Here is a 13,671-nt window from a genome sequence, read left to right on the forward strand (position 1 = left end):
GTATGCATTTAATAGTTGAGTGGTTCATGGGGTGTGAAATAGTTCTGGATTGAATTATGAAAGTCTCTTCATCTCTAATATGAATAGTTACACACTAAAACTTACAGGATGGTTAGCCTACTGTAGAGCTCTCAGTCAGAATGCCTAGATTTTGCAGCCTATCATTCAATCCAGACGGACAGGCTAAAAAAAAAAAAAAGACTGCACGCTAATCTGAGCTCTGTTTTTGTTTGTTGATGGGATATTACTTTTGGCTGTGAGATAAGAAACTGTGGAAGTCAAGTGAACAGGGTGTGTATCCCACATTGTTCAGGCTACCCCTGCTGGAGAGCAAGTGCTAGCTGTCTATGGATATTTGGCTTATGTCTTCTTAAAACAAACCGAGGTCACCCTTGCTTTTTCTTGAAAGTGATGCCATCCCTTAGCTAAAGCACCTGGTAGTGACAACCCAAGCTTCATGGGGTAGCCTTTTTTCTTTTGACTGTGTGCAATATGAGGATACCTGCACGAATAGTACAGGTGCAGTCTATTGGCACAGGCCCTGGAAAATATCAACAGTTTTACAAATAGTGAATGCATTTACCGTGTGTATATTACACTATTTCACTTCCAAGGAAACAGTGTTGAGTGCCTGACGATGGAAGAAACTGAAGTTCCACAATAAATTTTGAGAACTGCTATAAACATCAAGAAGTAATTAATCCTGGCTGCTATTGGAGGTGCGTTTCACCTGTCTCCACTGGCATTTATGAGACAGCCCCTGGACTTACTGACTGGGCTGTGCGATGCTGATGTGATACAAAGAGACAATTTTCTACAGACTAAGCAGCAAACACAGCAAAGCTCCCGTGCCGAGACAGAAAGAACCAAAACAGAAAGGCCACAAATGAAAAGCTGAAGATGACAAAGAGAAAACCATGTTGCTTATTTTGTTGATATGTAATTTATCATGTGAATATGCTTTGATATCCATACTTTGCAAACACCCTGATTTCAATTTGGTCTGGCAAACCATACATACAAATCTGAATGTTGTCAGCAGCACGGGTGTCTACGTGAGGCGATCAATAACCACTTGGCTCTGTTATAAGATGTTTTCAGGATCATGTTGTGATTTGTTTTCCACACTCTAATTACTCCAACCTGTCCACTGCTGACCCGATAAGAGTCACGAATGATGCTTAACAGCCTTATTCTCTGGAGAGATCAACAGCATAGGAATGTCTGTATTGATTTTCCTAACAAAAGTGAATGGAAAACATGATGTCAATGTGGATAAATCAAAGGAGGGGGCCAACATATACATACGTATCCACTCTGTTTAACCCTCTTAACTGCCCCATAATTTCACATGTGAACACAGAGTTAGCCAAATAAACAGCCACTACAACACCACAATTCAAATGAATTCTAGACATTGCCAATATCCCGCCCTGCTTCACTGAGCAAAAACTGGAAGGTTGAATGCACCACTCCTCACAGGCACTGACCTTGATGTAAGGGTGGTCCTTGCAGGTGGTTCCCCACTGCCGAGCACAGCGCTCTTCTTTTCGATGTTCGTAAAACTCGGGATTACGAAGGATGGCCACTCGCCTACCCGCGTAGACCAGGGCCATAGCTGTCGCGCCATCCAAACGCTCTTTATCTGAAGTTGACACTGGCAGCACGATAGGCACAGAGAGGTTGATCACGCCACCTATGGGGTGAAAAATGCTGATTCATGGAAAAAGAAAGAATCCACAATCTGAAATAGCCTGAAAACATTTCAGATCATTTTTCTCGTCAAGGAGTTCAAGTGTGTCCTGGTCAACTGAATTATTGATGAAGCTATCAGTGTTAATAGTTTCCCGAGGGAGTTTTTCAGTAATTACAGGTGTTGTAGAAACCTTGTAAATGACTGATTTTACTTTGGGTTTTTGATAAATTTGGAACAAAAATTCTAAAAATAGTTTTAAATTGCCAGAAATGTAAATTGTATCTGCTTTAAAAAATTTTGAAAAGTCCAAAGACACTAAGATTAGGCAACACACAAAAGGCAGGTTAAAATGCCCAGAGACTGGGAATGTGCAACAAAATATCCCGACCATTCTTGTAAAGTATAACGTTGTACGGCTTCAGGCTAAATGTGGAATATATGTTTCAACCACTGAATACAGTGAATCTTCAAGGCTGCAATTTAAGAAGCTGGAGAATAAATATCCTTACTCTACACTCTACACTGAGTGAGACCCTCTCTCACTCATGAGTTAATCCGCAGTCTTTTGCAGCATTTATTTCACCATGCACGTTGATGAAAATATTGAGACCAGCACGTTTTTCACAGATCAGCTAAAAAATATAAAATAAAATAAAAATATAAATTAAAAAAAAATGTGTAACTGTGACTGCTGCTAGCCCCAACTCTCCCTGGACCTTCCTTTGGTCCCCTCTGTCACAAAGTAGAGCTTACAGATGGTTCCAATAAAATGCACACACAAGCCTGCCAAATGTCCAAACGAGGGAGACACAAAATGAATATATTGGGGTTTCTGTTTTGTCAACTACTTGATTAGCAGAACTTTCAGTTCTATGCTTCCTGACCAGTTTTAGCATAAATTGTGTGTAATCAATCCTCCAACTGTCAAACCTCTGGAACATGGTGACAATGGGAAATGGCTGTGTGTAGTGTTGATCAATGCACAAGCTTTGTCCTCCACATTCCAGTCCTCAGGACTAACAGCAAAGTGACTCATAACTTCTAATCTATACACAAACTTATACAGCATGCTTAAAATATGAATATTGTGAGCATGCATAAATACATTTACTATCCACTTCATTACATACGCCTTGCTAGTACTGTTTTGGATCCCCTTTGCCTTTAGAACTGCCCTAATTCTTCGTGGCACAGATTTAACAAGGTGATGGAAACATTCCTCAAAGATTTTGTTGACATGATAACATCACGCCGTTGCTGCAGATTTGTCGGCTGCACATCCATGATGCAAACTTCCTGTTCCACCTCATCCCAAAGATTTAGATTGAGATCTGGTGACTGCCGAGGACATTTGAGTAGTGATCTCACTGCCATGTTCAAGAAACCAGTTTGACTGGTCATAACAGGATGGTCAGCAACAACATTCAGGCTGTGGTGTTTGAATGATGCTCAGTTGTTACAAAGGGACCTAAAGTGTGCCAAGAAAACATCCCTCAGACCATTACAAACACCACCACCATTATGAACTGATGAGTAGACACTTTCATGTTGTTTATACAAAATTCTGAGCACATCTGCTTCAGGTTTCCACATTCAGAGATGCTCTTCTGCACACTTTGGTTGTAATGAGTAATTATTTAAATTACTGGTTCCCTCCCATCAGCTTCTGAGAGAACTGCCACTCACTGGATATTTTCTCTATTTCAGTTCAAACAGAAAGCTATTTTCTGTTTTAGGTAATTATTGTGTCAGCATTAAACTCCACCTAATGCCCAGCCGCATGTTTAATGAGTTTCCTGTGAATATATAATAATCTTACCATCCAATAGGCAGTCAAAATGAAGACATTGCAAAAACTCTCTCTCTCTCATGAAACCATTGAGAGGAGTGGCCCAGCCTTCAGCCAGCACCTGTACCCACTGCATGTCCACCTGAGGATTAAACAGTCACATACATAAGAGAAAAGGTAAATCTATCAGAGGATACTCGGATAACAAAACGATTATCATTTAGCTTTACTTATTAAAACGCTTTGTGATATTGAGATATTCACCTTCCCAATCTGTACAGCAGGAAGTGTCTCTGCATCAGCTTTGGCCAGATCCAGTTTGTTCTCTTGAACGTACAGCTCTTTCACTTCATACGAAGCATCGACAGGAACTATATCCTGCAAAGTTTAAAATCAGGATATCAAATTAATAGGTATAAAGAAATTATTCCAAAACATCACACATAATGAAGATGCTGGTAAAGGAATTTGTGCATATATATATATATATATATATATATATATATATATATATATATATATATATATATATATATATATATATATATATATATGAAACAAAGTGGAGATGCATTAGCATCAACATCCACACAAATGTGATACTTTCCTGCCATCTAGTGGCTCACAGAAAAACAACAGCACTGTAATGCATTAAGTCTGAACTTATAGGCTCCAGCTTAACCTGTGATGGTGGTGTAAAAGATGAGGGAGCTAATTGGTAGAAGAAAAATAGCATCAGCACCAGATATTTCCTCTCCTCACCCTCTCCTGAAGAAGGTCAACAAGCTGCTGTATGCACTCATTCACGTTGCAGGAGTCGGTCTTCAGCACCAGCTCTGGTGCCTCTGGCTTCTCATACTCCGAGTCAATGCCAGTAAAACCTGATTACCAAAAAGAAAAAAAGAAAAAAAAGCACAATCTGAGCTCTGTTTTGTTTTTAAATAAAATATATTTACACCTAAGCAGCAGGTTATTTTTTCCTATTTTTATATTTTTATATGTTTGAGATGAACACAATATGAAATACAGAGCTCCAATTTAAAATTCATACTATTAAACACATCTGTGTGATAGTTTAGTTGTCAAACAGATCGATTAACCTGATAAGCTGAATCAGATCGTTTCTTATTTCAGTACAAACAAAATGCAAAAGCAAGGAAATGAGGTAGATTGAACATATTTCACAAGCAGTAGTCGGACTGTTGAAATATGTTGCATGCTTGCTTGCCTCCTGACCTAAAGAATAGTTGAGAGCACATTTTGAGCCAACATTTTAGCTCTAAAAAGGTACATGCATGAAGTGTTTCACACCAACCATACACATAACATACAATCATACAGGCAGGTAAAAAATACAGAAATGTAATATATAAATTCAAAAATTTATATCACTCAGTTAACATAAACCTCGTGAGCTACAAAAACAAGATAAACGAGTGAGCGCAAAGCTCACGCTTGGTGCAGAACTTACTTTTAAAGGAACAGTATTGTATTTTCTAAACATGTATTCTTTGTTCATTTTAAATATACTTTAAGAATTTTGTGGCGCAGTAAAACTCTGTAAAGAGTAGCATGCTAGATGTTTACTGTAAACATGTAAGTGTAGATCATAGATAATAGGTAATGATTTGTAAATAACTGGACATTAATAAGTTGAGCTTATAATAAGATGTTATACTACATTATGATATTTTATATTTTATACATTTTGGAGGTCAACTTGAAAGAAAGCCTGGTGTAAAATGTAAAAGTGAGACCAGAGGCCAAATGTGACATGATATTTGGGTGCAAATTATAATGTTATAATTACAATTCCCATATATCATTCCCTACATGCCAGTCTGTTGTCAATACAAACAATGAGAGTAAGAAACATAGTTTTCATAAATAGCTCTTTATACTATTATCATTTTGACCTTGAAGGAGAGGTCAGAGGTCAAATGTGACATGATTATTTAAATCTTTATATGGTACTTTCTGTATGTCGACAATACCAGCCACACTTGTAAGACACACAGTTTCTAAGTTATAAGTCTTTTTAAAATGTTTTCTACCAATTAATCATTAAGTGGACCTTAACTTGAATTCATTTGAATTTAATTGACCAAAATTTATTGGACTCTTGACATGACGCAGCTCTACATCTGTACAAAGTTTTTTCTGAATTCATCCAAAATATTTCAGTGCCCATGTTTGCAGACAGAAATACACATATGCAAACGCAACCAAAAAAAAAAAAAAAACTTCCTTGGAAGTAATCATACTGTACCTGTTATCTCCCCTGCTCTTGCTCTCTTGTAAAGCCCCTTCACATCCCTCTGCTCACATACGTCCAGTGGGGCATCCACAAACACCTCAAAGAAAGGTAGCCCAGCAGCCTCATGGATCTTTCTGGCATTGAGGCGATCCTGATGGATGATAATAACATACAAAACTATGTATAAATAGGAAAGACAAAAAGTGAGAGCAAAACTTAGCTTGGTGTACTGATGATGGTGACAAATTAAGAGCCTAATTTACTGAAATACCACTGAGATCTAGGCACACTTCTCATTGTCATCATCTCTTTGTCTCATTCAGCTAACGCCTTCTTTGAGGAGCTACTCACCCTGCTGTAGGGAGAGATGAAACTGGCGATGCAGACGAGCCCTGCATCAGCAAAAAGCCGGGCCACTTCAGCAATACGTCTAATGTTCTCTTCACGGTCCTCTGGGCTGAACCCCAGGTTTTTGTTAAGCCCCTGACGGATGTTGTCCCCATCAAGTGTGTAGCAAGGGATACCATGACACACAAGGTACTCCTCCAGAGCCATGCTCACTGTGGTCTTCCCTGCACCAGACAAACCTTTACACAGAAGAAAAACAAAGGGTTAAACTAAGAAAACAATGACATCTTCATTAAGTCCAACTTAAAATCTCTACAAATAACATCTTTCAGCCTACCAGTCAGCCAAACAGTGCATCCTCTAAAGCCTCCTCTTGTGCCCACAACCTGCCCACGCTTGTTTCGGCTTACATGATGAGCTTGATAGGTGACATTAGTTGCCCGTTGCATTCCCTGAAATAATACAGATTTAATGTAAAGTCAGTGGAGTGAATACAAATTTTAAAGAAAAACTATTATTTGAATTATTTTCAACACCTTAGATTATGGGATAGGTTAATTGGAAAATCCAAATTGCCATTAGGTGTGAATGTGCGAATGAATGTGAGTGTGAATGGTTGTCTGTCCCTGTGTGTTGGCCCTGCGACAAACTGGCGACCTGTCCAGGGTGTACCCCGCCTCTCGCCCTATGACAGCTGGGATAGGCTCCAGCGCCCCCCGCGACCCTGAAAAGGATAAGCGGAAGCGAATGGATGGATGGATGGACCTTAGATTATGTCTTAGGCAACATCATTAGAAGACATAGCATAAATTTTCACTGCTATGCAGATGACACCCAGCTCGATCTGTCCATGAAGCCAGATAACACACACCAATTAGTTAAACTGCAGGAATGTCTTAAAGACATAAAGACCTGGATGGCCGCTAACTTTTTGCTTCTTAATTCAGATAAAACTGAGGTTATTGTACTCGGCCCTGAAAATCTTAAAAATATAGTGTCTAACCAGATTCTTACTCTGGATGGCATTACCTTGGCCTCCAGTAACGCTGTGAGGAACCTTGGAGTCATTTTTGACCAGGACATGTCCTTCAATGCACATATTAAACAAATATGTAAGACTGCTTTCTTCCATTTGCGCAACATCTCTAAAGTTAGAAATATCCTGTCTCAGAGCGACGCTGAAAAACTAGTTCATGCATTTATTAGGGCTGAACGATTATGGAAAATAATCTAATTGCGATTTTTTGCCCCAATATTGCGATTGCGATGCGATATGCGATTATTTTTTAAGGTCTTTGTCTTCTGTATTATTAAACAAAGACAAGCAATACATCATATAGTATGGCCAATACTATATTACATTAATTTTAAACTGTTCTTTCCTGGAAGACAGACCTCTGTTATGATGACATGAGGTGATGCATGAATTGATGACTGACATTTTTATTTAACTTCTTCAATCACAACAGTATATTTGAACATACACAATAGTTTATTTTTAGCTTACAAACATCTGAGCATAAAGTGCTGACAAGGAACCCTGGTGTAAACATTAAAATGAAAGTCAGTACAATGTGCAGATTGCAGAAATATACATAAACAAAATCAGTGGCTTTACCACACTCAGTTTTTCGACATCTGTGAACTACTAGACAGTCATTCAATTAAAAAATAATATTAAATAAATAAAAAATACACACATCTTACTGATCTCTGCAGTCAGTAACATTACACATAAAGTGCAAACATAATAGCAATTGTATAAACACACACACACAAACACGCCTTTAAAATTTAAAGGCGTGAAATTGGACGGTCTAGCCTTCTGAATCAGAAGGCTAGTTCTGATTAGCGTCACCGCTGTCTCGGTGGAGTTTAATAAACTCGGCCGTCTGCTTCTTGCTATCTAAAATATAACCAGACACTGGCGTAAATTCTCGACTGTCTCATACTTCTGTTTAATAAGTTTTCTGTTTGACGTTTAGTCAGCTGTGTGAAAACCAAGGAGGAACCCACCCGGGGGATTAATAAAGTTTTATTTTATCTAATCTAATAACTTTAATCTCAGCCAAACCGATTTACTCACGAACAAACAAAACACTGAAAAAAGCCCAACAATAACATTTTTAGGTTGTCTAAGTGACTTATATATTACGTTTAACCCGAGCAGCGAAACTCCGCGGTGATCTGAAAATGATGTGCCGGGAGTTGTGCCGTTCTCGGCCGCATCAGTAACCCTCGAGCTCCCGGCTAGCTGTCGAGCTGGTGGGTAGCAGACGCCTCTGAAAACGTCAAAGCACTTTTGCAAATATGGGATATCTTGATAAACTGAGCAGATATTTGATGTTTACACAACTACTTTCTCGCCTGAAAATATTTTAAAAGTTTATTTTGTGACCCAGAAAGATTAGTATGAGTAATTTTAAAACTTAGTAGCGGCCGCCATTGCTGGAAACTGGAGTTTGGCTGGGCCGCGCTATGAATTCTGGGATATGGTAGTAATTTAGACAGCCTTCGGCGCGTCGCTGTGACGTAATCGGTCTACAAATGCGGCCTCAGGAGGATGCAGCCCATGAATTTGGACATGTCCAGAGTATAATCGCAGCCTTTGCGGTTAGAAAATTGCACTTGATCATGTCGCGATATTATCGCAAATGCGATATATCGTTCAGCCCTAGCATTTATTACTTCCAGGCTGGACTACTGTAATTCATTATTATCAGGATGTCCTAAAAACTCACTGAAAAGCCTTCAGCTAATCCAAAATGCTGCAGCAAGAGTCCTGACAGGGACTAGAAAGAGAGAGCAGATTTCTCCTGTTTTGGCTTCCCTTCATTGGCTTCCTGTTAAATCCAGAATTGAATTCAAAATCCTGCTCCTCACATACAAGGTCTTAAATAATCAAGCTTGTAGTACCATATCACCCTATTAGAGCACTTCGCTCTCGCTCTGCAGAACTACTTGTTGTTCCTAGAGTATTTAAAAGTAGAATGGGAGGCAGAGCCTTCAGTTTTCAGGCCCCTCTTGTGTGGAACCAGCTTCCAGTTTGGATTCGGGAGACAGACACTATCTCTACTTTCAAGATTAGGCTTAAAACTTTCCTTTTTGCTAAAGCATATAGTTAGGCCTTAGTTATGCTGCAATAGACGTAGGCTGCCGGGGATTCCCATGATGCATTGAGTTTTTCCTTTCCAGCCACCTTTCTCACTCACTATGTGTTAACAGACCTCTCTGCATTGAATCATATCTGTTATTAATCTCTGTCTCTCTTCCACAGCATGTCTTTTATCCTGTCTTCCTTCTCTCACCCCAACCGGTCGCAGCAGATGGCCGCCCCTCCCTGAGCCTGGTTCTGCTGGAGGTTTCTTCCTGTTAAAAGGGAGTTTTTCCTTCCCACTGTCGCCAAAGTGCTTGCTCACAGGGGGTCATATGATTGTTGGGTTTTTCTCTGTATCTATGAAGCGCCTTGAGGCGACTTTTGTTGTGATTTGGCGCTATATAAATAAAATTGAATTGAACTGCAGAGCAGGAGGTAAGGATGATTTACATTATTAAATCATTATTACATTATTAAATCATTATTGGTAGGTCAGATCATAACCTGATTCACCTCACCCCCCGCTATGTGCCAATTGTGAGGAGGGAACCTGTGACCACCAGGACTGTTAGGAGGTGGTCAGAGGAGGCAATAGCGGAACTACAGGGCTGTTTCGAGGTGACCGACTGGGAAACACTCTGTGAGCCTCACGCCGAGGACATCAATGGGCTTACTGAGTGTATCACAGGCTACATAACTTTCTGCACCGACTCCATTGTTCCAGCTCAGACTGTTCATTGTTACCCAAATAACAAGCCGTGGGTGACTAAGGACATCAAAGCCCTCCTCAACAACAAGAAGAGGGCTTTCAGAGGGGGCAACAAAGAGGAGGTGAGGAAGGTCCAGGTGTTACTAAAGGACAAGATCAGAGAGGCTAAGGACAATTACAGGAGGAAGCTGGAGTGGAAACTCCAGCAGAACAGCATGAGAGAGGTGTGGAGGGGCATGAAGACCATCACTGGATTCAGGCCAACCAACAGCAGGGGAGCTGAGGGAGGTGAGAATAGAGCCGACGAGTTGAATCTGTTTTTCAATAGATTCGACACCACAGTGTCTGCTCCCACCCCCACAACCTCACCTGCAGTCAGCCTGGAATCCAGAGCCACACCACTGTGCCAGCCTCTCTCTTCACATGTTGCCTCCTGTGAGATTCCTGACACCCCTCCCCCACCCATCACCTTCACTCAATACCAGGTTGAGATGCAAAGGAGGAGACTTCACTCAGGCAAGTCTGCTGGACCAGACGGAGTGAGTCCCCTTGTCCTCAAGACCTGTGCCCCCCAGCTGTGTGGAGTCTTTCATAAACTGTTTATGCTGAGTCTGAGTCTGCAGAGGGTCCCGGTGATGTGGAAGACATCATGCCTCGTCCCTGTACCAAAGACGCCTCGTCCCAGTGGCCCCCAGGATTACAGGCCCGTGGCACTGACCTCCCACATCATGAAGACCCTGGAAAGGCTCATCCTGGACCAGCTGCGACCCATAGTAAGACCACATCTGGATCCCCTTCAGTTCGCTTATCAGCCTCGTCTCGGAACAGAGGACGCCATCATCTACCTGCTCAATCGTGTCTACACCCATCTGGACCAGCCGGCGAGCACTGTGAGGGTCATGTTTTTTGACTTTTCCAGTGCTTTCAACACCATCAGGCCGACCCTCCTGGGTGATAAGTTAGCAGCGATGCAGGTGGATGCTTCTCTGGTGTCCTGGATTGTTGATTACCTGACAGGAAGACCACAATATGTACGTCTCCCACAGTGTGTGTCTGACAAGGTGATTAGCAACACAGGGGCACCACAGGGGACTGTCCTCTCCCCCTTCCTCTTCACCCTCTACACCACAGACTTCAGCCACTGCACAGAGACCTGCCATCTTCAGAAGTTTTCTGATGACTCTGCGGTGGTTGGATGCATCAGCAGGGATGATGAGACAGAGTACCGGGCTGTGGTCGACTCCTTTGTCACGTGGTGTGAGCAGAATCATCTGCAGCTCAACGTGGCAAAGACTAAGGAACTGATCGTGGACTTCAGGAAGACCAGGAAACACTTGACCCCTGTTTCAATCCAGGGGGTCAGTGTTGACATTGTGGAGGACTATAAATACCTTGGAGTACACATTGACAATAAACTGGACTGGGCTAAAAACACCACAGCACTTTACAGGAAGGGCCAGAGTCGTCTCTATTTTTTGAGGCGACTGAGGTCCTTCAACATCTGCCAGAAAATGCTGAGGATTTTCTATGAGTCTGTGGTGGCCAGTGCGATCCTCTATGCTGTTGCATGCTGGGGGAGCAGGCTGAGGGTCGCAGATGCTAACAGACTTAATAAACTGATCCGTAAGGCCAGCAATGTTGTGGGGATGGAGCTGGACTCCCTCAAGGTGGTGTCGGAGAGGCGGATGCTGTCCAAGATAAAGACAATGTTGGATAACACCTCCCACCCACTCCATGACATGTTGGTCAGTCACAGGAGCTCGTTCAGTGAGAGACTGAGATTACCGAAAAGCACCACTGAACGACACAGGAAATCATTCCTGCCTGTGGCCATCTCCCTGTACAACGCATCCACTTAACACACTGTTTGCTGCTACAACTACACATGTTTCTTTTCCAAATATTTATTTATAAGTGACTTATGTATGTATGTATGTATGTATGTATGTATGTATGTATATATATGTATATATTGTACTATTCTTAGTTAGCATATTGTCTGTCTTGTCTTAATGTTGGTTTAAAATGGAGCACTGTAACAAAAAATAATTTCCCCCAGGGATCAATAAAGTATTCTGATTCTGATTCTGATTCTGATTAATCAATGCAAAAACTTTCCTAATTTACTAAAAACGGTGTGGTCTCAGAATCTCATCTCTGCTTTTCGTGGATGATGTGGTTCTGTTGGCTTCATCGGGTGACTGTTCTTGTTTATCCATTATTATTGTTGCCACATGTTAAGCTGCAGCTACAGGATACACACTGCTAGTACCATGCTGTGACAGCGCTGCAACAGTGTGTGACATTCAAACCAGATAAACCTGCGACACACCTCCACCTCACTTCATTTTGTCCACATTTCCTCTCAAAACTTCTTATTTCATCTTGAATACATCAGAAATTTTTAAAGATGAAATATTCATGCTGCAATTCATTTCCCGGGTTGTCAATCAATCCAGTCCTTTTCAGCCACTTCAAATATCTCTACACGACTGTGGCATTTTATACTTGTTGCAATTTCTGCTGCCCTTTTGGCTAGAAAGAAAGGTGTTAAGATTGTTCTTTCTGGCTCAAAATAACTTTATAGCATTGATGTTTGAGACATGTTTGACAGATTATAAATTATTTGCAGATTACAGATGACAGATTATTTAGGCAATTATTTAACAATTCAGAAGCTTTAATAGAAAATTTCGGGTTGTTGTGTTTTTTTGAAATTACATTGTGTGTTCAAATGTGGAAGACGGTGATGAATGACAATACTGTGCTGCAGCGTTATGTAGCAGAGAAATTACACAAAGAAGCACAGCACAGTCTGCCTGTACCACCAAGGTAATGTTATCACACCTGGAAATGCTGTAACTCAAATCAGTCAAAGCCCCTGCATTCATTACCGGGGGTGGTAGCAGCTGATTCGTGATTACTTTTATTACCCAAAGCTTTACTCGTAAGACTAGCTTTAGCTTGCAACTAACGTGTGACAAAAGTGTCGCTAACTAGCTTACTGAGCCTGTTAGGCAGTTAGCTCAGAAGAAGCAACTTGTTTGTGGATGTGGACGGATATAATGAAACGGTGCGTTGAATTAACACATCTTGGGAGAGAGAGAAAAAACTCACCCAGCTTTCAGCAGTGTTGGTTAGCTTCTGTTTCTTGTTCGAGTTGCCGAGAGTCTCCATGCCTGGCAGCAGTCAGCAGCTAATTCAAACGGTACCTATTTAGAAAAACAACCAAAAAAAAAAAGCAAATACAACACCTAACCCGGTTTATTTACTTGTAGAGGTATCTGTTCGTGGGTCAGGTGCGTCTAGCGGATGGAGGAGACCGGAGCTGAGCAGCCTATCTAGCACAACAACCGGGAAGAGGTATTTTTCCAAGCTGCCACGTCACCATCGAAGAAGTGACGCGTTTCCTCCGTCTTTGGTTGGTTCCAGAAAAACTGACCTGGTGTCAGTTCTGCTTCGTCATCGTCTCCTTTCGCGCAATAGCTGACTCGGAGACGTAACTGATCCGCAACCTGCAAGTGTGAAAATACATTTAAAAAAAAAAAACAATGTAAAAATAAATAAATAAAAGTAAATAGATGTTTTCGAGGAGTCATTTCAAATATTTATGTTTAAAAAAATAAAATAAAATCTGTAGGTTATTATTACCAACCTGGTCATGTGTGTAATTATACAAATAACAGCGCTGGCAACTGGAAAAAAAGAGGGGTTTGTAATTAAAAAGGTAAACTTAATAAAAATAGAACAGCTATTTGCAGTTGCAATCAGCTAC

At 41.0% G+C, this 13,671-nt stretch overlaps 1 protein-coding gene across 3 annotated transcripts in view; it reads right to left on the minus strand.

Annotated features, from left to right (window-relative positions):
• papss1 (3'-phosphoadenosine 5'-phosphosulfate synthase 1) overlaps positions 1–13,266 on the minus strand; it is a 36,514-nt gene extending 23,248 nt beyond the window's left edge. For 2 of the 3 annotated variants that reach the window (XM_080880444.1, XM_080880442.1), the window contains exons 1-8: positions 13,014–13,266; positions 6,428–6,542; positions 6,094–6,329; positions 5,755–5,893; positions 4,248–4,366; positions 3,750–3,863; positions 3,516–3,627; positions 1,491–1,696 (exon numbers count right to left, since the gene is read on the minus strand). In XM_080880444.1, coding sequence (XP_080736570.1) covers positions 1,491–1,696; positions 3,516–3,627; positions 3,750–3,863; positions 4,248–4,366; positions 5,755–5,893; positions 6,094–6,329; positions 6,428–6,542; positions 13,014–13,073 — 1,101 coding nt within the window. In that variant the 5' untranslated portion in view covers positions 13,074–13,266. Of the gene's footprint in view, positions 1–1,490; positions 1,697–3,515; positions 3,628–3,749; positions 3,864–4,247; positions 4,367–5,754; positions 5,894–6,093; positions 6,330–6,427; positions 6,543–6,626; positions 6,815–13,013 lie in introns of all 3 variants that reach the window. The other variant, XM_080880443.1, reaches the window with a different exon arrangement.
• Positions 13,267–13,671: the final 405 nt, after the last annotated feature.

Source organism: Rhamphochromis sp. 'chilingali', assembly GCF_963969265.1.
Source record: "Rhamphochromis sp. 'chilingali' genome assembly, chromosome: 4".
Classification (NCBI taxonomy): Eukaryota; Metazoa; Chordata; class Actinopteri; order Cichliformes; family Cichlidae; genus Rhamphochromis; species Rhamphochromis sp. 'chilingali'.